The sequence below is a fragment of the Vombatus ursinus genome, unplaced genomic scaffold (genome assembly GCF_900497805.2).
Source record: "Vombatus ursinus unplaced genomic scaffold, bare-nosed wombat genome assembly UNPS02014893.1, whole genome shotgun sequence".
Classification (NCBI taxonomy): domain Eukaryota; kingdom Metazoa; phylum Chordata; class Mammalia; order Diprotodontia; family Vombatidae; genus Vombatus; species Vombatus ursinus.
This window is the reverse complement of record NW_020954671.1, coordinates 8,113,413-8,137,135: the sequence shown is the minus strand read 5'-3', so window position 1 is coordinate 8,137,135 and position 23,723 is coordinate 8,113,413. Positions and strand designations below refer to the sequence as shown.

Sequence of the window (23,723 nt, the reverse complement as noted above, 5' to 3'; positions counted from 1 at the left end):
TCTATCTATCTATCTATCTATCTATCTATCTATCTATCTATCTATCTTTAACAGCTCGGGGAAACTTTGGTGAGTCAGAATATTTGAGTTGAAAGTGTATTGTCTCCTAGAGCCTGGGTTCAGATATTGCTTCTTCCCCTTATGACCTAAATGACCTTGGGTAAGTCACTTAATCTTGCTGGGCCTCAGTTTCCTCATCTGTAAAATGAGGATAATAATAACACCTACCTCACAGAGTTATTTTGAGGGAAAAATCAGATAACATATGTAAACCTTCATGTAGCTCAAAAGGAAGCAGAATAGACATTCCTAGCCTTTTTTTCACTCACTCTTTTCCAAGGGAAAGTTTATTTCCTTCTAGCAGGGGAAGCAAGAGACTGGGTCCAGAAGCTGGGCTGCTCATCTCTATGATTGGGTTCAATCTAACTTCCAATCACCTTATCATTATTGGGGGCAAAGGGAAGGGAGATTCGAAGCTTGATCTCCAAGGCTTGAATCCTTTCCCATCAAATACCAGTTCCACAATGAACACACACAGTGAATATCAAAGAAACTCATTTATCCAAATTATGGCAAAACAGAAAATCAGAGAATATAGGAGAATATATACCAGACAATACAGAGTGAGGGAGCTCTCACACTCAGAGAGAGATAACTCAGCTTAACTAAGAAAGAGAGAGAGTCCTGGATCTCACCCAAGGGGAAACTCCCCAAAGTTTCTGCCAAAGTAACATGGAGATAGAGACATGATAAAGACTGCCAACTTCTCTCACATTTTCCCAGTCTTCCCTTTGCAACCTGAAGTGAGATTTACCTTCTCCATTTTGCTTGTCAATTCTAGAAGCCAGAAGCACCTGAAATTACTCAGTGCTTGGACAGTCCAAAATACTTGACATTTGAAGAGTCCTGAAGAGGACTGGAAGTTTGAAGAATACCAAAGGGGACTGGATGAGAACTGAAGCTCTCTCATTTTCTTACCAACTCTGCCCCTCATGCAGGGCAGGGCATTCGTTTCTACCAATAAGGAGAGAGTCCCATACCAATGGGCTTTGGGGCAAGGGTTACATTGATAAAGTTCTTTTCAAACTTTAAAGTGCTATTCAATGCTAACTATAATTATTATTTCAACAAGACATTGCACCAGTTGAATTGAATTATAATCTCAACTTGTAAAATGGTCCCTAATGATATCATGTAAGAATGTAAGCTCTTTGAGGGCAGGGAAAGTTTCACTTCTCTCTTTTTATCTCCCCAGTACACAAGGCAAGGCTTTGTATATAGGAAGCATGTTGTAAACGGTGAATTGAATCAAATTGGTATGGCTGCTGTAGGGTCGGTAACAGAGGACTGGATTGGGAGTCAGGAAGACCTGAGGTCAAATCCAATCTCAGATATGAATTAATAGCTGTGTGACTCCAGGCAAGTCACTTAACCTCTCTGTCTTAGTTTTCTCATTTGTGAAATGGGGACAAAATAGCACCTATCTCCCAGGGCTGTTATGATGACAAAATGAGATATTTATAAAGTGCTTTGCAAACCTTAAAATGCTATATAGCTGTTATCATCATCATCATCATCATTATCTCTCCTTGTTTCATTCTGTATTTTTGACAGTGATTTGAAAAAAGACATAGGGTGATTGTAACAGTTTCTGATGACACAAAACTTAAATAGATAACACATTGCATGCCTGATTTGGGATCTTCACAGGCTGCAACAGTTGGCTGAATCAAACAAGATGAAATTTAATAGAAATGAATGCCAAATCTTAAGCTTTTTTTTTAAAATACACAATGTTATGATGGATGAATTGTAGTGTACTGAAAAAGAATCAGAAGTTCTACATCCAAATCCTGAATTTCTAATTTATATCCTATGGGACTTTAAGCAAGGCACTTAACACTCTAAGCCTTAGTTTTATAATCTATAAAATAAGGGTATGATCTCTAGATGATCTAATGTCTCCTTCAGTTCTCAATCCTACAATTCTATAAGTATCAAACAGTTCATTATGAAAAAGGCTTGGGGGTTTTCATTGACTCTAAATTCAACGAATCAACTGTGTGACATAGCAGCCAAGTAAGCTTATGCCATCTGAAGTTTCATTAATAGAACCATGGTGTCCAGAGCAAGATATATCCTCTGTATTCTGCTGTGTAGAAACTGCATCTGGAGGAGTATTTTGTTTTGTTTTGGGCACTGCATTGCAAGGGAAACATTGACATATTGGAATTTATTCAGAGGCTGATGACCAATATGGTGAAGGATTTGAAATTGTCCTATATAAGGAATTAGGAATATTTAGCCTGGAGAAGAAAATGTTTGTGGTGTATGGGTACTGAGAAGACATAATAAATATCTTCAAACATTTGAAGGATTGTCAGATGGAAAAAAGAGAGAAATGGTGACCCTAGCACATTCCAACCACTTTCCTTTTGTGACCAAAAGCCACATCATTACCCCTCACCTTTTCTTGCATAGAGATTTCAAAGATTCTTTAGGACTTCTGGATTCCTGAGCACTCATCTTTAGCTATTCAGAAAGATTTCCTGTACTCCTATCTCCTGGGAGGAGTCAACTCTTAGAGGATAAATAAATCTCCTTCCCCCTCTGATATTCTATATTTCTATAATATGAGGTAAAATTGTGAGCAAGATAAAGAAGGATTAAACTTACTGAGATGGAACCCAAAATAAGTGGTTGGGAGGTGAAGAGGCAGCTTTCTATTTGGTATAATAAATTGTTCAAATTTTATATAATAATGCATATAAATTGTTCAAAAAGTGGAATGGGCTGAGTCTAGATTTCTCTATTAACTAGGGGTTTGGGGAAAAGTCCTTTTGGGTGGAAAATGGGTAAGCACTTGTCAGATGTTGTAGAGAGGATTCTTGATCAGTTAATCAATGAATAACATTATCTTTAAGGTACCTTGGAAGCTTATGTACTGTTCAGTCATTTTCAGTCATGTCTGAGTTTTTGAGATCCTATTTGGGTTTTTTTTTTTGGACAGAGATACTGGAGTGTTTTGTCATTTCCTTCTCCTGCTTATTTTATAAATGAGGAAACTAAGGCAAACAGGGTTAAGTGATTTGCACAGAGTCACATAGCCAGTAAATGTCTGAGGCCAGATTTGAACTCAGGAGGAGTCTTTCTGACTTCAGGTCCAGCACTCTATCCACTGTGCCACTTAGATAATTTCTGCATTGGATGAGATTATCTCCCCCTCCCTGGAAGTTGAGTTTCTTTTGAAATATTTATTTTACTAAATAGTGGGTGTTTGGCAATCTCTTCAACAACTAAGGGGGCTTCACTGCCAGTTGAACTACCTAATGTAATCACTACTAGTAGCAATATTTTTTTCCCTAAAAATGCTTCTCTTAACATAACATAGGACATACTTATTCTTTGATACTTACCCATGATGTCTTCAATATGGATATTCCTTTCATCGGTGCAGATTGCAACCTAGTCATATCTTCTTATCCACAAAGTTCTATTTCAATGGTTCATCTTGGCATGGAGGTGACTGGGTTTTCAAAGGTGATTCTAAAGAAGCATAAGGTCTGGCAGGGTTTGCCAAGATGGAATATTCTTTGACTACTTCTAGTGATGGATCAAGTCTAATTGTTATAAATATTTTGGTATATGTGGAGCCCATCTATATAAGCACACTCTTATGTGATAAATTCTTTGGCCATGGTAAGTTATAGAACAAAGAACAAGGGGATAAAGCAGTTAAAAAACATTTTTTTAAAATTTTTTAAACAGTTTTTTTATAGTAAAAACTTCCTTTGCATTGGTAATTTCAAATTTCAGATACAGGGCAGTACAGTATTTTTTTTTTGAGGGGTGGGGAAATGATAATGGGGTGTGTAGTGGCAGCTTTTGGTACCTTAAAAGATTATTTTATTTTTAGTTTAAGGAAGAAAACAAGCATTTCCATAACAAAATACAATAAAAAGATGATTGCATATGAAACTGCAAATCTACTATGCACTACTTGCTATTCCTTTCAAATATACAACAAAATTATCATGTAAATTTCTATTTTTTTTCCTTTTTATTCTTCCCTCTCTACTTGCTCCCCATTCTAGAGGTGGCTACCATTAGATACTAATAGGTATATATGTAAAATTTTTCCATACATACTTTTATTTACCAGTTTTTCTCTGGATGCAAATAGCATCTTTCTTCATATGTACTTTATGATTGATTTGGATATTTAAAATAAGCAAAATAATGTATTTACTCGAAGTCATTCCTCAAACAATATTGCTGTTGCTGTATACAATGTTCTCTTGGTTGTTCTGCTCATTTTGCTCTTCATTATTTCATGCAAGTCCTTCCCACGTTTTTCTAAGATCATTGAGTATATCATTTCTTATATCACAATAGTATGCCATTGCAATCATATACCACAGCTTGTTCAGCCATTCCCCAATTGATGAGCATCCCTGCAATTTCCAATTCTTTGGCACCACAAAGAGAGCTGTTATAAACATATTTGGGACATATAGATTCTTTTCCTTTTTCCCTAACCATCTTTGGAAAGAGAACTGTGGTATTGCTGGGTCAAAGGGTACAAGTAGTTTAATAACTCTTTAGGCATAATTCCAGATTGCTCTCCAAAATGGTTGGGTCAGTTCCACCAACAATGAATTAGTGTACCAGTTTTTCCACATCCTCCCCAACATTTGTCACTCATTTTAATTTCATCATTGGAAAACTGCCTGTTCATATCCTTTGACCATTTATCAATTGGAGAATGACTTGTATTCTTATATATTTGACAAAGTTCTTTATGTATTTTAGATATGAGACCTTTATTTGATAAAATGTCTAAAATTTTCCTCCAATTTTCTGCTTTCCTTCTGATCTTTGTTCCATTTGTTTTATTTGTATAAAACCTTTTAATTTAATGTAATCAAAATTATCCATTTTATACCTAACTTTGAATTCTCTATCACTTGTTTATTCTAAATTGTTCACCTATCCATAAGTCTGAGAAGTAATATGTACCATATTCTTCTAATTTTCTTGTAAAATCTCTCTGTATATCTAGGTCACGTATCCATTTTGACCTTATCTTCTTAAATGGTGTGAGATATTGATCTATGCCCAGTTTCTTCCATACTGCTTTCCAGCTTTCCCAATAATTTTTATCAAAGAATGAATTTTTATACCAAAATCTTGCTTTACACTTTACTTTTCCAAATCAAAATTCCACCTAAGAGTAAGTTTCACCCTCCCCTCCTCCTCTGCTGACAGAACCTCTGAATCTCATTAGAAAACATCCAACAAATTGAATTAAGTTTTATTCAACTAAATATTAATAACAAATCTTTTTAGCTCTGACCAATCTTTAAGGGATAACTTTAATTTGAAGTTACATTCAAGAACATTTAAAGTTTTTTTAATAGCATTTTTTCCCCTCAGTTACTTGTCAAGAAAATTTTTAGCATTCATTTTTACAAGATTTTGAGTTCTGAATTTTTCTCCCTCTCTCTCTCCTTCCCTCCCATTCACTCTTCTGAGAATGTAAGCCACTTGATACAGTTTATACTTGTGCATTCATATACAAATATTTCCATGTGAAAGAAGATATTTCCAATTGTCACAGAAGAAACAGACTTAAAGGAAAAAAACCACAAAAAATAAAATAAGTGAAAAATGTGCTTTGATTGGCATTCTGAATCCATCTGTTCTTTATCTGGATATGGAAAGCATTTTCCTTCATGAATCCTTTGTACTTGTCTTGGATCATTGTGTTGCTAAGAAGAACTGAGTCATTCATAGTTGATTGTCACACAATGTTTCTCATATTGTGTACAATGTTTTCTTGGTTCTGCTCATTTCACTTTGCATCAGTTCACACAAGTCTTTCCAGATTTTTTGAAATCTGCCTGTTCATCATTTCTTATTGCACAATAGTATTCTATTACATTCACATTCCACGGCTTGTCCATACATTCCCAAATTAATGGGCACCTCCTCAATTTCCAATGTTTTGCCACCACAAAAGGGATGCTATAAATATTTTGCACATGTAGGTCTTTTCCCTTCTTTTAATGAACTCTTTGGGATACAGGCCTAGAAGTGCTATTACTAGATCAAAGGTATACACAGTTTGGTTGCCCTTTACATACAGTTCCAAATTGCTCTCCAGAATAGTTGGATTAGTTCACAACTCCACCAACAATGCATTAGTGTTTCAATTTTCCCACATCATCTCCAGCATTTATCATTTTCCTTTTTTGTCATATTAGCCAAGCTAATAGGTGTGAGTTGGTGCCTCAGAGTTGTTTTAATTTGCATTTCTCTAATCAAAAGTGATTTAAAGCATTTCTTCATATGCCTATAGATATCTTTGACTTTCTTCATCTGAAAACTGCCTGTTCCTATCCTTTGGCCATTTATCAATTGGAGAATGGTTTGTATTCTTGTAAATTTGACTCAGTTCCCTCTATATTTGAGAAATGAGGCCTTTATCACAGATACTTTCTATAAAGATTGTTTCCCATCTTTCTACTTTCCTTCTGATCTTTGTTGCATTGGTTTTGTTTGTACAAAAGCTTTTTAATTTAATATAATCAAAATGATTTTTTTACATTTTGTAATGCTCTCTATTTCTTGTTTGGTTATAAATTCTTTCCCTCCCAATAGATCTGACACATATACTACTTTTTGCTCTTTGAATTTGCTTATGGTGTCACCCTCTAAATCATGCCAAAGGTCTATCATATCTAGCTTTTCTATTATTCTATTTACCTCCTTAGTTTCTTTCTTGTTGATTTTTTGATTGGACTTATCAAATTCTAAGAGGAGACAGTTGAGGTCCCCCATTAGTGGTTCTTGGAGCTGGAGTGTGACAGTTCCCTTGGCTATGCTGAGGCACATGGGGGGTCCTGGTGTTGGTGTTTGCCTGCTCCACCACACTGGGGCTCAGTATCTCCTGCTGGTTTGCTGAGATGGGGCTTGGTGCTATATTGCTGGGACACTTCCTGTCCTTTTGCATGAGTGAGATGACTCTTCCTTGCTGATCTTCCAAGTTTCTGGGGCTAAAGGATTGTTTCATCTTATATTTTTGCTGGGTATGCTGTTCCAAGATTTGTTTTGGGGTATCATTTTGTGGTTGTTTGTAGGTGAATACGGGAGAGCTGCAGTGATTTACTGCTTACTCCACCATCTTGACTCCCAGAAGTTCTTGACATTTTTTATTGATAAGAGAAATGATACCATTTGGTTTCCTTTGTATGTGTATGTATGTATTCTCTACATTATATTTTCATGTGTGTATATATATACACCTATACATATACATACATCACACACATACATATATGTATGTATATCTATATCTATCTATCTATCTATCTATCTATCTATCTATCTATCTATTTTATCTACCATCTATCACTCTCTTTATTTGTAACCTTTGAGGAATTCCTGAATTAACTGAAAAGGGGGTAGGGAGATTGAGAAGTTAAGAATGATGAAGTTACTGGCCTCTGATCAGTACTTATCCTGCATATCTCTATCTTCACTCATAATCATCTTTGCATTTGGTTCTGTGAATCTATGTAAGGAATTCTGAATCCTGTGCCCAAGTAAAAGCTTGGTAAAATACTTTTAGCATCTGCATGGGAAGTTAAGAAATTAATTGGATTAAATCACTTTAATGGAAGAAATTACTCTTAGAAGATTCAGATTTGATCCAAGTATAAATATGTTTAAAAGTGTTACATTTTTAGTTGAACATTACCACTTAGCGATCATTATCACAAACATGGATTTGGAATTGACTTGAATCCTTAATTAATAGAAGTTTGAATGAGCTTAGCAGTAGAATAGTCAACTAAGATAGTCTTTTTTTCTTGGAGAAATCTTGAATGTACAAATATCTTTTTCTTCCTGCTTTCCCCTGATTTCTCTTTGCCTTTTTAAAACACTTTCAACTAACATTTTATTTTTGTTCTACTTGTGTTTTCCAATATATCATTTTCTCTGCTCTCTCTGAAAGTTTCCATTAATGACAAAGAACAAAAAAGTTTAAAAACAGTTAAGTAAAGCTAACCAATTGATCAATCAAGTTTGATGTTCTAAGCATTGTTCCACACTATTCTAGGAACCTGAACAAGCTGTCCTAACCTCAGATATCGAGATGGTGAAAATAACCAATTTAATACCAGGAAGTGGCATTAGGGCAAAGTTGTCAAACACAATACAAGGATAGAGGCTGCTGCAATTTAGGGCACAATAACAGTTGCAGTCAGTGTAAATACTACTCATGACTACCCCTGTTTCTTTCTTTTCCCTCACCATGAGACTCCTTCAGGTTCTGATTTCACCCTGTAAAGTGAAAGTCTTACTTGGTCAGAGGAGCAATGATCCCTCTCCCTTTAATGGCTTTTATCATCAAATACTGGATGCCATGATAGCTCTGGGGGTTGTTCTCATAATAGCCAAGACAAGGTCTGTATGATTTGAAACATATTTGTTTATTTTTTCCATCCTTATTTTTTTCTAACTCTCTTTTCTCTATTTTACAATCTTGTTTTTTTTTGTTCCCACTTAAATTCTTATTATGCTCACTATTCTTAGGGTACGTATCTCAGTGGTGGTTAAAGAGGGCCTGGACAAAACCCTCCATATATATCCATAGTCTTCCATCTCTGCAAAGAGAGGTGGGAGATAGAGTTTCATATCATTTTTTTGGAGATGACATCCCCTGCCATGATAATTTCACATTTTTGATTGCTTTATTTATATTTTTCTTCCCATTCATATTGTTGAAGTCATCATGTATATTTTTTTCTGAGCCTGCTTATTTCACTTTATATTAGTTCAAGTAAGTCTTCTCATACTTATCTGAATCCTTCATTTTCATTATTTCAATGTTACAGTGTAGTAATATTTCATTACATTAATGTATGAAATTATTTTCTTTTGATAATCTCCAGTTGAAGATCATCTACTTTGTTTCTAGTTCTTTGCTACTACAAAAAGGGCTGTTATAAATATTTGGCATATGTGAAACCTTTCTTTTTTTATCATTGACCTTTTGGGGATATATGTTTAGCAGTGAACTCTCTGGCTTAATGATTATCAACATTTTGATAACTTTCTTAGCATAATTTGAGATTGTTTTACAGAATGGTTGTGCCAATTCACGTCTCCACCAACATTATTTTAGTGTATTTGTATTTCCACAACTCCTTTGACATCAACCATTCCTAGCTCTTGTGATCTTTGCCATTTTGCCAGATGTGAGGTGAAACTTGAGAGTTATTTTGATTTGCATTTCTCTTATTATTAATGATTTGTAGTGGTCTTTAATATGGCTTTTTAAATGATTTATAATTTGAGAACAATTTGTTAATATTCTTTAATGACTTATTTGTTGTGAAATAATTTTATCATATATTTGTATTAGATTTCCTTGGATATTAGACCTTTATCAGAGACACTTGATGTCAAGATCCCTCCCTCCCCAAACCCTTACTTTTCTTTTAATTTTAGTTGGGTTAATTTTACTTATACATTAATTTTAAGTTAAAGTTGTTAAATTAACCTATTTAATATTTTGTGAACACCTCTCTCCATTCCTTGCTTGTTTAAGAATCTCCATCTACTTATTTCTCATATCCTTGTTGCTGTAAAACAAATTTGTGTAACATATTTACTCTGTGAGCCACCAAATAAATAATATAGATTCTAAAACTTTAAGCTTTGAAATCATAGTTGGGACAAAAAACAAGCATTTTGAATATTATTCCCTATAAATTAACCTAATCTTCTGCTTCATACTGAGCAGAAAATCATGTAGTATCTCAAAATAAGAGTGGTGATGGCTTCTTTATTTATTATACTGACAATCCCAAATGGTGTGTGTGCTGAAAACATATACCTGAATCATTTATTCTTTAAAAAGAAAAAACATGTTTATAAAAAACTAGCTCCAAACAGTATCAATTTGATGACCCATGCCATTGGTTTTAGCTACTCCAAAGTAATGATCTTGTTTGTCCATATTCTGAAGTTAAGCAGTCTCAGTTTGGGTAGGCAGAACATATTATTTTTTTCTTTTTTTTATTAATAAGTTTGTTTATTTTTAGTTTTCAATATTTACTTCCACAAGATTTTGAGTTCCAAATTTTCATCCCATCTTGCCCCTCCCCCCACCCCAAGATAGCATGCATTCTGAATACCCCTTCCCCTAGTCTGCTTTCCCTGCTATTTCTCTCCCACTTTCCCTTATATTTTCCTACAGGGCAGGATAGATTTTTGTACCCCATTTCCTGTATTTCTTATTTCCCAGTTGCATATGAAAACATTTTTTTTAAACATGTGTTTTTAAAACTTTGGGTTCCAAATTTTCTCCCTTCCTCCCTCCCCACCCACCCTAATTGAAAAGGCAAGCAACTCAATATAGGCTATACTTGTACAGTTATGCAAAACACTTCCATAGTAGACATGCTGTGAAAAACTAACTCTATTTCCCTTAATCCTATCCTGCCCACCCATTTATTCTATTCTTTCTTTTGACCCTGTCCCTCATCAGAAGTATTTGCTTCTGATTACCCCCTTTCCCAATCTGCCCTCCTCTCTATCATCCCCCTACTCTCTTGTCCCCTTCCCCTCCTATTTTCCTGTAGGGCAAGACAGATTTCCATACTCAATTGAATGTGTATGTTATTCCCTCCTTAAGTCAAATCCTATGAGAATAAGATTCACTCATTCCCTCTCACCTTCCCCCATTTCCCCTCCACTGTAAGAGACTTTTCTTTTCTGTTTTTTGTGAGATAATTTACCCCATTCTACCTTTACCTTTCTCCTTCTCCTAGTATAATCCTCTCTCACCCCTTAATGTTATTCTCCAGGTATGACCCCTTCATCTTCAACTCACCGTGTGCCCTCTATCTATCTATCTATCTACATATATATACATACATATAATTTTTCCCTCCAACTACCCTAATACTGACAAAGGTCTCAAGAGTTGCAAATATCATCTTTGCATGCAGGAATGTAAACAGTTCAACCTTAATAAGTCTCTTATGATTTTCTCTTTCCTGTTTACCTCTTCATGTTCCACTTGAGTCTTGTATTGGAAAATCAAATTTTCTATTCAGCTCTGGTCTTTTCATAAAGAATACTTGAAAGTCCTCTATTTCACTGAATGACCATTTTTTCCCCTGAAAAATTATACTCAGTATTGCTGGCTAGGTGATTCTTGGTTGTAATCCTATCTCCTTTGCCCTCTGGAATATTATATTCCATGCCCTGCAGTCCCTTAATGTAGAAGCAGCTAAATCTTGTGTTATCCTGATTGTGTTTCCACAATACTTGAATTGTTTCTTTCTGGCTGCTTGCAATATTTTCTCCTTGACCTGGAAATTCTGGAATTTGGCTACAATATTCCTAGGAGTTTTCCTTTGGGGATCTCTTTTAGGAGGAGATCAGTGAATTCTTTCAATTTCTATTTTGCCCTCTGGTTCTAAAATGTCAGGGCAGTTTTCCTGGATCATTTCTTGAAAGATGATGTCTAGGCTCTTTTTTTTGATCATGGCTTTCAGATAGTCCAATAATTTTTAAATTCTCTCTCCTGCATCTATTTTCCAGATCAGTTGTTTTTCCAATGAGATATTTCACATTGTTTTCTAATTTTTCATTCTTTTGGATTTGTTTTTCAGTGTCTTGATTTCTCATAAAGTCACTAGCTTCCAATTGCTCTACTCCAATTTTTAAGGAAGTATTTTCTTCAGTAATCTTTTGGACTTCCTTTTCCATTTGTCCAATTTTGCTCTTTAGGGCATTCTTCTCTTCATTGGCTTTTTGGACCTCTTTTGCCATTTGGGTTAGGCTATTTTTTAAGGTGTTATTTTCTTCAGTATTTTTTGGGTCTCCTTTAGCAAGCTGTTAACTTGCTTCTCATGATTTTCTTGAATCACTCTCATTTCTTTTCCCAGTTTTTCCTCTACTTTTCTTACTTGCTTCTCAAAATCCCTTCTAAGCTCTTCCAAGGCCTGGGACTGATTCATATTTTTCTTGGAAGTTTTGGATATAGGAGCTTTGACTTTGTTTTCTTCTTCTGGTTGTATGTTTTTATCTTTTTTGTCTCCAAAGTAAGATAATATAGTCTGACTCTTTTTGCGCTGCTTACTCATGATGCCAACCAATTACTTGAGTTTTAAACTCTTTGTTAAGGTAAGAGTCTGTTTCCAATGTGGAGAATGTACTGTCCCAAGCTTTGGGGATTTGTACAGCTGTTTTCAGAGGTACTTCTAAGGACCTGTAAATTTTCTGTTCTTACAAGGTGGTATGATAAGGGGTGAGATGTTTCCTCTCCACCACCACAACAAGCTCCACCATACCAGTGCTCCTTGCCCCAGGATCGCCCCTCAGAACTGTGACCCCGATCTAAGCATGGGCAAAGCAAGAGATTCCTGCCTCAGCAGTGGCAAAGAGATCCTTGCAATCCCCCTCTGATCAGCCACTTGATTTCCTCTCAGTCTGTGGGCTGGAAGCTCAGGAGGCAGCTGCTGCCCCAGAGGCTGGGCTTGGGACTTGCGGCTGAGACCTAGCTCCTTCTCTCAGTGCAGTCATAGACTTTTCCCACTGATCTTCTAACTTGTTTTTGGCATTTGTGGGTTGAGAAGTCTGGAAACCTCCACAGCTGCCCATGATTCAGTCCTCTGAGGCCTGCTCCAGGTTTGCTGCAGCCTGCACGCCCACAACGAACTGTGCTTCTCTCCCCACCCGGTGCTATATACCTTTCTGACCAGCCATCCAGATTGTCTTGGGCTGGAAATTTGTTTTACTCTGATTTGTTGTGGGTTCTGCTGCTTTAGAATTTGTTTAGAGCCATTTTTTATAGGTATTTTGAGGGGTTTGAGGGAGAGCTCAGGCAAGTCACTGCTTTCCTTCCACCATCTTGGCTCTGCCCCCCCCCCCCCGAACAAACTTATTGTTAATAAACCTTTAATCTTTTTTATTTTTAGTGAGCAAAGCACATTATTTTTAAAATTTCCATGTTAATCATGTTGTGAAAGAAAACACAGACTCTACCCCCCCCCAAGAAAAATAAAGAAAAAGTATGTTTGGATATGCATTTCAGACTCAATCAATTCTTTCTCTGGACATGGATAGCAGTTTTCATCATAAGTCCTTCAGGATTGTCTTGGATCATTGCATTACTGAGGATAGCTAAGTCATTCACAGTTGATCATCATACAATGTTGCTGTTACTATATACAATGGTCTTCTGGTTCTGCTCATTTTACTTTGAATTCGTTCATGCAAATCTATTCAGTTTTTTTTTTCTGACAGCATCCTGCTTGTAATTTTCTATAGCACAATAGTATTCCATCACAGTCATATACAACAACTTATTCATCCATTCCTCACTTGATGGACATTCCCTCATTTTCAATCCTTTTCCACCACTAAAAGGGCTGCTATTAATATTTTTGGAGACATAGGTCTTTTTCTTTTTTGTTTTTTTAACTCTTTGGAATACAGACCCAGTAGAAGTATTATGTGGTCAAAGGGAATATAGCCCGTGGGACATAGTTCCAAATTGCTCCACAGAATGGTTGAATCAGTATGCCACTTCACCAATAGCACATTAGTGTCTCAATTTTCCCACATCCCCTCCAAAATTTGTCATTTTCCTTTTCTGTCATATTAGTCAATCTGATAGGTATGGGTTGGTAGCTCAGAGTTGTTTTAATTAACATTTCTCTAATTAATACTGATTTAGAACATATTTTCATGTGACTACAGATAGCTTTGATTACTTTATCTGAAAACTGCCTGTTCATATCCTTTGACCATTTATCAATTGAGGAATGGCTCTTATTTCTAGAAATTTGACTCAGTTTACTAGATATTTGAGAAATAAGGTCCTTATGAGAGAAACTTGCTGTAATTTTTTTCACAGTTATGATTACTAACAATATATTTATTTCCCTCCATTCTATTTCTCCACATTTATCCTATTCTCTCTCTCCTTTTACCCTGTCCATCCTCAAAAATATTTTGTTTCTATCACCTTCCCCAATCCAACCTCCCTTCTATCAATCTTTCCCCCTTCTCTAATCCCCTTCCCTTCCTCTGTCCCTGTAGAATAGGACAGATTTCTATGCCCAAATGAATGTGTATATTATTCCCTCTTTTAGTCAATTCCAATGAGAACAAGGTTCAAGTGTCCCTCTCCCCACATCCTCCATCTTCCGCTCCACTGTAAAAGTTCTTTTGTGCCTTTTTTATGCCAGGTAAATTACCTAATTTTACTTCTCCCTTTGCCCATCTCCCAATGCATTTCTCTTTCTCACCCCTCAATTTTGTTTTTTTAGATAATTATCATATCTTATTCAACTTATACCCATGCCTTCTGTCTATGAATATTCCCTCCAACTGCCCTAATAATGAGAAAGTTTTTAGGAGATATTAGTATCATTTTCTCCACATAAGTATGTAAACAGTTTAATCTTATTGAATCCCTTATGATTTCCCTTACTTGTTTTCCTTTTTATGCTTCTCTTGAGTCTTGTATTTGAAAGTCAAAATTTCTATTCAGCTCTGATCTTTTCATCAGGAATTCTTGAAAGTCCATTTCATTGGATATCCTTCCTTCCTCTGAAAGATTACACTCAGTTTTGCTGGGTAGATGATTATTGGTTGTAATCCTAGCTCATTTGCCTTTCCAATTAATGTAGAAACTGCCATAACTTATGTTATTCTGATTTATTTGACTTATTTGACTTATTTCTTTCTGGCTACTTGCAATATTTTCTCCTTGACCTGGGATCTCTGGAATTTGGCTATAATATTCCTGAGAGTTTTCATTTTGGGATCTCTTTCAGGAAGTGAATTGGTAGATTCTTTCAATTTCTATTTTACTCTCTTGTTCTAGAATATCACAACATTTCCTTGATAATTTCTTGAAATACAATGTCTAAGCTTTTTTTTTAATAGCAATTTTCTGGTAGTCCAATAATTCTCAAATTGTCTGTCCTTGTTCTATTTTCCATGTCAGTTGTTTCCTCAATGAGATATTTCACATTTTCTTCTATTTTTTTATGCTTTTGTTTTTTTGATTGTTTCTTGATGTCTCATAAAGTCATTAGCTTCCACTTGCCTATTTCTAATTTTTTTGATGAGGCAATAGGGGTTAAGTGACTTGCCTATGGTCACACAGCTAGTAAGTGTCAAGTGTCTGAGGCTGGATTTGAACTCAGGTCCTCCTGACTCCAAGCCCAGAACTCTACCCTCTATGCCACCCAGCTGACCCATTTATTGTAGGTTGGACAATTTTTTTTTTGGCTAGGCAATGGGGTTAAGTGACTTGCCCAGGGTCACACAGCTAGTGAGTGTTAAGTGTCTGAGGCCAGATTTGAACTGTCCTTCCTGACTCCAGGGCCAGTGCTCTATCTACTGTGCCACCTAGCTGTGCTCCTATTTCTAATTTTTAATAAGTTATTTTCTTCAGTGAGCTTTTGTACCTCTTTCCATTTGATGAATTCTATTTTTAAGGAGTTCTTTCTTTAGTGAATTTTTGTGCATCCATTTGGTCAATCCTACTTTTCAAGGCATTCTTCTCTTAATTGGGTTTTTGCACCTCTTTTACCATTTGGCCTGTTTTGTTTTTTAATGTATCATTTTCTTCAGTACTTTTGTGCCTCTTTTACCTAGGTGTTGACTCTTTTTTCAATTTTTTTTCCATCTTTCTTACTTGATTTTTAAAATAATTTTTGAGGTCTTCCATGGCCAAAAACCAATACATATTTTTCTTTGAGGCTTTGGATGTAGCACTTTTGGCTTTGTTGTCTTCTTCCAAGTATGTGTTTTGATCTTCCTTGTCACCATGGTAACTTTCTATAGTTAGGATATTTTCTGTTATTTACTCATTTTTTTCAGCCTATGTCTTGACTTTGGACTCTATGCTAAAGTAGAGGGAACATTGTCCAAAGCTTCAGGTTTTTTGTGCAGGTGTTTCAGAGATAATTCTTGGACCTGTAAGGTTTTTGTTCTTCCAAGGTGGTATGATCTTGGGAGAGGTGTGTTTACTACTTTATTGGTGCTGTTCTCTGATCTCTGAGTGACCACAAATACTCTTTTCTGCCCTGGAACTGTGACCAGGTTCCCAGCTCTCCTGTGGCCACAAGCTGTGGTATGGTAGTGTTCTTCCTCACTCTAGGATTGCAACCTAGATCCAAATATGTGCCACGTAATAGAGTCCTGATTCTGGTTACAGCAAAGTGACCCCTGTAATCTCCTTCTGACCACTTGTCTGACCTTCTTATCATCTGTGGGCTGAGATGTCTGGGGATTGTCATTTTCACCACTCATTCAGGAACCCCCAAAACCTACTGCTGGTTTGTGGTGTGTGGCCTGCACTGGACTGTGCTCCATTCTCACCCTGGTGCAACAGATATTTCCTGTCTACCTTCTAAGTTGTTGGGCTGGAAATTATTTCACTTTGTCCTTTTGTGGGTTCTGCCACTCCAGAATATTTTTAAAGGCATTATTTAAAGTTTTTTTGGAGGGGTTTTGAAGAGAACTCATGTGGATCTCTGCCTTTTCTCTGACATCTTGGCTCAATAAACCTTTTACCTTAAGTGTAATTATTGCAATAGATAACAATCAATAATTATAATAATAATAATGATAGCTGACAGTTATGTAGTTCTTTAAGATTTGCAAAATATTTTACATATGTTAACTTATTTAATCCTTACTAAAATTTTGTGGTTCTGTCATTGATTTCATTTTACAGATGAGGAAGCTGAGGTTGAAAGAGATTGTTACTTGCCCAGGGCAAATTCAAGTCCTCTACTCTATCTGTTTTATCAACTATCTGACTAGCATGTGTTTAAATTGAATAGTTTAATGGCATGATTGAGTGCACACAGACTTTGAAAACTATCTTCCTTTTTTTTTCTAAAAAGAGTTCTTATGTACACAAATCAACCATTTACTTATCCAAATGCTGAAGCTTAACTGATAACATGATTTTAAAATATAAGTTGTATGCAATATTGGATGATGAATAAACTCATACTACAAATGATCTTGGTCATTTTTTCAAATAACCCCTTGAATTATTTTGTAGATCATAGGATTTTAGATTTAGAAATGCAAGGGACCTCAGTGATCATCTAAGCCATTCCTCTCCTTTTATAGATGAGGAAACTGCAGGCCTATAAAGTTGTTATTTTCTCAAAATCATACAGATATAGATAACAAGTAGAAATCAGGATTTGAACCCAAAGCCTCTGACTCCATTTTCAGCATATGAAGCCAAGTAATTTTCTCTTTCTTATTTCTTCTTTAGAATCAAGTTTTTTACTGGGAAATGCCCAGATTGTGGACTGGCCTATAGTTTATAGTAATGACGGTTTTTGTAAACTCTCTGGATATCATCGAGCTGACGTTATGCAGAAAAGTAGCACCTGCAGGTAGGTAATTCTTTGGAAACTCTTTTTGTTAATTATTGAAATTGGTATGACACTTGAACAAAGTATTTACATGGATTTAAGTTCACAAATTAGATAAGTACATAAATTCTATTAAAATACTATTCAAGAGGCTGTGAATTTTTTTTCTAATAAATGGATATTTCTGCCTATTTGTGAATGGCTAGATGGGTCCTACTCATCTTTGGAGGGCCATTTGGTCCACTAGTTATGACTTGAACTAAAAAAAGAAACAAACGCCAGTCTGTATGTACCAGTTCAGCTACCTTTTGAAACAAAGGAGATGGTTCAAATGTATTTCACAACTTGTCTCTCACTATGCAAATACACACAAACATATATAAATACACACATATACATACATACACACATATATAAAACACAGACATAAAACACACACACACATACACATGCATACATATTGTTGTTGTTCAGTCATTCAGTTGTATCCAACTTTTGTTACCCTGTATGGGTTGTGTTGTTGTTGTTGTTTTGGGAAAGATACTGGAGTGGTTTCCATTTCCTTCTTCAGAAGATTAAGTCAAATATAATTTAAGTGACTTTTCCAGGGTCACACAGCTAGTGACTATCTGAGGTCAGATTTGAACTCAAGTCTTCCTGACTCCAAATCCAGTACTCTATCCACTAAGGCACCAAGCTGCCTTTACGTATGTTACATATACATATCCACATATAAACACATAAACACACACAGATACATACACACATACATATACACACATTTTTACAACATATTTATATTTGTATGTATATACGTGCATGCATGCATACATTCATATGTGGCTGTTGAATGTGTGAAGGGCAATGCTGCAGAGGTGGTAGAGGACTCCTCTGTAAATCTGGTTAATCTCAGAGGGGTTGGGGCACGTAAAGGTTACTGTGGGTCAAGGCAAAAGGTATAGGGTGCACTATGTTATGATCTTTATCCACGGGTAAATCAGAAGGTATATGAGGGGGGCGGAGCCAAGATGACTGAGTAAAAGCAGTGACTTGCTTGAGATCTCCCCCAAATCCCTCCAAATACCTGTAAAAAATGGCTCTAAACAAATTCTAAAACAGCAGAACCCACAAAAAGACAGAGTGAAACAAATTTCCAGACCAAGACAGCCTGGATGGTTGATCAGAAAGGTATATCGCGCAGGGCGGGGAGAGGAGAGCAGTTTGTCATGGGCACGCAGGCCACAGCGACCCTGGAGCAGGCCTCAGAGGACTGAATCACAGGCAGCTGGGATGGTTTCCAGACTTCTCAACCCACAAACACCAAAGACAACTTAGAAGGTCAATGGGAAAAGTCTGTGTCTACGGTGAGAGAGAAAAGCGAGGTAGTCTCAGCTCCAGTCCCCGAGCTTGATGTGGGGGCAGTGGCTGCTTCCTGAGTATCCGGCCCACAGACTGAGGGGGAATTGAGTGACTGATCAGAGGGAGATTGCAGGGATCTCTCTGCTGGTGCAGGATTCTCTTGCTTTGTCCGTGCTTGGATCTAGGTCACAGTTCTGAATGGTGGTCCTGGGGTGAGGAGGAGCACTGGCGTGGTGGAGCTTGTAGTGGTGGTGGAGAGGAAACCCTCCTCACAGTTCCCAGACAGAAAAGAGTGCTCATAGACCACAGCACAGACCAGGAAAGGAGTAAACAACTCCCCCTTGATCACAGCATTTTGGAAGAACTGAAAGTTTACAGGTCTGTAGAAGTATCTCTGAAAACAGCTGCACAAAACCCCTGAAACTTGGGACAGTGCATTCTCTACACTGGAAACAGACTACTGCCTTAACAAAGAGTTTATAACTCAAGTAATTGGCTGAGATCATGAGCAAGCAGCACAAAAAGAGTCAGACTATATTATCTTACTTTGGTGACAAAGAAGATCAAAACATACAACCAGAAGAAGACAATGAAGCCAAAGCTCCTACATCCAAAACCTCCAAGAAAAATATGAATTGGTCCTAGGCCATGGAGGAGCTCAAAAAGGATTTTGAGAAGCAAGTAAGAGAAGTAGAGGAAAAACTGAGAGTGATGCTAAAGGAGACCCCCAAAAAATACTGAAGAAAATAACACCTTAAAAAGTAGCCTAACCCAAATGGCAAAAGAGGTCCAAAAAGACAATGAGGAGAAGAATGCTCTAAAAAGCAAAATTGGCCAAATTGAAAAGGAAGTCCAAAAGCTTACTGAAGAAAATAGTTCCTTAAAAATTAGAATGGAGAAATTGGAAGCTAGTAACAATTTGAGAAATCAAGGCACTGTAACACTAATCCAAAGGACTGAAAAAATAGGATAGATTGTGAAATATCTCATCAGAAAAACAACTGACCTGGAAAATAGATCCAGGAGAGAGAACTTAAAAATTATTGGATTATCTGAAAGCCATGATCAAGAAAAGAGCCTAAACATCATCTTTCAAGAAATTTTCAAGGAAAACTGCCCTGATGTTTTAGAACCAGAGGGCAAAATAGAAATCGAAAGAATCCACTGATCACATCCTGAAAGAGATCCCCAAAGGAAAACTCCTAGGAATGTTGTAGCCAAATTCCAGAATTCCCAGGTCAAGGAGAGATATTGCAAGCAGCCAGAAGGAAACAATTCAACTACTGTGGAAACACAATCAGGATAACACAAGATTTAGCAGCTTCTACATTAAGGGTTTGGAGGGTATGGAGTATGATATTTCAGAGGGCAAAGGAGATAGGACTACAACCTAGAATCACCTACCCAGCAAAACTGAGTATAATCCTTCAAGGTAAAAAAAATGGTCATTCAGTGAAATAGAGGACTTTCAAGCATTCTTGATGAAAAGACCAGAGCTGAATAGAAAATTTGATTTTCCAATACAAGACTCAAGTGAAACATGGAAGAGGTAAACAGGAAAGAGAAAGCATAAGTGACTTATTAAGGTTGAACTATTTCCATTCCTGCAGGGAAAGATGATATTTGTAACTCCTGAGTCCTTTGTCAGTATTAAGGTAGTGGGAGGGAAAAAATTATATGTATGTATAGATAGATAGAGGGCACACGGTGAGTTGAAGATGAAGGGGTGATATCTGGAAAATAAAATTAAGGGGTAGGAGAAGATTATACTGGGAGAAGGAGAAAGGGAGAAGTAGAATGAGGTAAAATATATCACATGAAACAGACAAGAAAAGGCTTTTACAGTGGAGGGGAAATGGGGGCAGGTGAGAAGGAATGAGTGAATCTTATTCTCACAGGATTTGGCTTAAGGAGGGAATAACATACACAGTGGGGTATGGAACTCTATCTTATCCTACAGGAAAATAAGGGGAGAATGGGACAAGAGAGCAGGGGCTTGATAGAGGGGAGGGCAGATCGGGGGAGGGGATAATCAAAAGCAAACACTTCTGAGGAGGGACAGCATCAAAAGAGAGAATAGAATAAATGGAGGGTAGGATAGGATGAAGGGAAATATACTTAGTTTTTCACAACAGGACTACTATGGAAGTGTTTTGCATGACTACACACCTATAACCTGTATCGAGATGCTTGCCTTTTCAATGAGGGTGGGTGAGGAGGGAGGAAGGGAGGAAATTTGTCACCCAAAGTTTTAAAAACACATGTTTAAAATTTGAAGTCCCTTCCTCTCCTCATTCTCTCCCCCATTCTCAGATCCTTCACTTGCAAAGTTATTCTGCTATATCAAAGGGTTTTTGATTCAGTTTAGGTCATTATTTTCTTTCTGCTTACAATTTCTGCTTTTGAACTTGAACTGACTAAAAATATCATCACAGAGTGATACCAAAATATTTGTGATTTCCTGGATGGGGTTGGGGCATTACTAACTTTGCCCTCTCCTTGTGAAATATGTCTCCTACTTTCTAATAATGTTTAGCCATTTCACCAAACTTCTATAAGTGTTGTGTGATTAGTATTAATTAATTGTGCGACAAGAATTAGTGGTCACTAGTTTTCTTTATATAAAAGGTTAGTAAATGATAATGAAGTAACAGAGAATGAGAAGGGTACAGATCCTGCAGAAAGCAGTTAGCCCTGTGCCATCTTTAGACTTCTGCTTTAGGCTCTTGCTCCTCATGAGAGGAGTCAGGGCAAAATTTCAGAACAATGAGGCTGTTAATGGCAGCTGCTTCCATCCCTCCACTGCAGGGGCAGAGTGCTGAGGGAGAGACCTCACTGGTCATCACTTTCCTTTTGCAGCAGTCTTCATTTTTGGTACTAACTTTGTTTTGATGGGCACAGAAAACACTACCCATGACCACCAGCAACAACATAAACAATGTTTTATCAGTCTGTTAGGAACAGAGAGTCAAGGAGCAAAATGCCAGAATCCAGTGGTGTATTCCCATATAGTCACAATTCAATTCAGTTTAATTTAATAAACATTTATGAAGTACCTTACTATGTGTCAGGTGCTGTTCTAAATGCTAGGGACACAAAAAGAAGCAAAAAATAGTTCCTGCCCTCAAGAAGCTCACAATCTAATGGGGGAAAAAACATGCAAACAAATATATAAAACAAGCTATATACAGGAGAAATAGGAAATAATCAGCAGAGGAAAGGCACTGGAATTAAGAGGGATTGGAGAAGGCTTCCTGGAAGAGGTGAGATTTTTCTGAGACTTAAAGGAGGCCAAGGAGGTCAATAGTCAGAGTGGAGGAGGGAAAGCACTCCAGGCATGGGGCAAAGTCAGAGGAAATGCCTGGAGCTGAGAGATGGAGTATCTTGTTTGTGGAAGAGCCAAGAGGCCAGTGTAACTGGATCAAAGAGTATGGAAAGAGAGGATTAAGGTGTAAGAAGATTGGAAAGGTAGGAGGGGGCTAGGTTATGAAGGGCTTTGAATGCCCAATAGAGCATATTGAATTTTTACCTGGAGTCAATAGGAAGCCATTGGAGTTTATTGAGTAGGGCAGTTACATGATCAGACCTGTATTTTAAGAAAATCACTTTAGTGACTAAATGGAGAATGTTTTGGAATGGGAAAAGACTTGAGGCAAACAGATCTACCACCAGAATTTTATAGTAATCTAGACATGAGATGATGAAAGCCCAAGTGGTAGTAGTAGAAAAGGAGGCATATAGGAGAGAGATGTTCAAGAGGTATTGTAGGGACAGCTAGGTGGTGCAGTGGATAGAGCACTGACCCTGGAGTCAGGAGAACCTGAGTCCAAATCTGGCCTCAGACACTTACTAGCTAGCTGTGTGACCCTGGGCAAGTCACTTAACCCCTATTGCCTCCAAAATTAAAAAAAAAACAACTAAAAAAAAAGAGGTGTTATGAAGGTGAAATAGGCAGGCCTTGGCAATAGCTCAGATATGGAGGGTGAGAGATAATGACAAATCCAGTATCAGCCCTAGGTTTCAAGACTGAGGTACTGGGAGGATGGTGTTACCCTCCAAAGTAATAGGGAAGGCAGGAGAGGGAAGTGGTCAGGTGGAAAGATAATGAATTCTGTTTTGAGCATATTAGTTTCAGATGTCTACTGGACACCCAATTTGAGATGTCTGAAAGGCAGTTAGAGATGCAAAATTGGAGGTCATCAGAGAAATTTGGATAGGATAAGTAGATTTGAAAATCATCAGTATTCCTATGATAATTAAACCCATGGGAGCTATTGAGATCACTAAGTGAAGTAGAAGGAGAAGAGAAGAGGATCCAAGACAGAACCCTGAGGGACCCCTATGGTTAGAGGGTGTGATTGTGGAGGAGGATCCAGCATAGGAGACAGAGAAGGAATGTTAGATAGGTAGGAGGAAAACCAAGGAAGAACTGTGTCCCTGAAAACCTAAAGGAGAAGAGAATATCAATGAGGAGAGAGTGACCAAATCTGTTAAAGAGTGTTAAAGGCTGAGGAGAGGTTAAAGAGAATGAAAACTGAGGAAACACCATTGGATTTGGCAGCTAAGAGATCATTACTAACTTTGGAGAGAGCAGTTTCACTTGAATAATGTCAGAGGCCAGATTGTAAGGGTTTAAGATGAAAGTGAGAGGATTTAGCTACTGTAGATGGCCTTTCCAAGAAATTTGGATACATCGGGCAGAAGAGAAAAAGGATGATAGATAGCAGCATACAAAACCTCACTTGACAGGATACTTCCATGACTAAAGTCTAGATTCCATGCAAGACACAGTGCATACATATCTCAAGAGTACATGCACATCTGGAGCACATAAACACATCATCACAACTGGTATACCTCTTAGCTGCGAAAAAAAGCCAAAAGACGTCTATCACCTAGCCATGACTTCACCTCAGAAGAGTT

General features: G+C 37.1%; 1 protein-coding gene across 1 annotated transcript in view; it reads left to right on the top strand.

Annotated features, from left to right (window-relative positions):
• The window catches only part of KCNH5 (potassium voltage-gated channel subfamily H member 5), a 446,545-nt gene that overhangs the window by 24,319 nt on the left and 398,503 nt on the right, over positions 1-23,723 (top strand). The window contains exon 2 of the mRNA XM_027842861.1: positions 17,339-17,462. Coding sequence (XP_027698662.1) covers positions 17,339-17,462 — 124 coding nt within the window. The remainder of the gene's footprint in view (positions 1-17,338; positions 17,463-23,723) is intronic.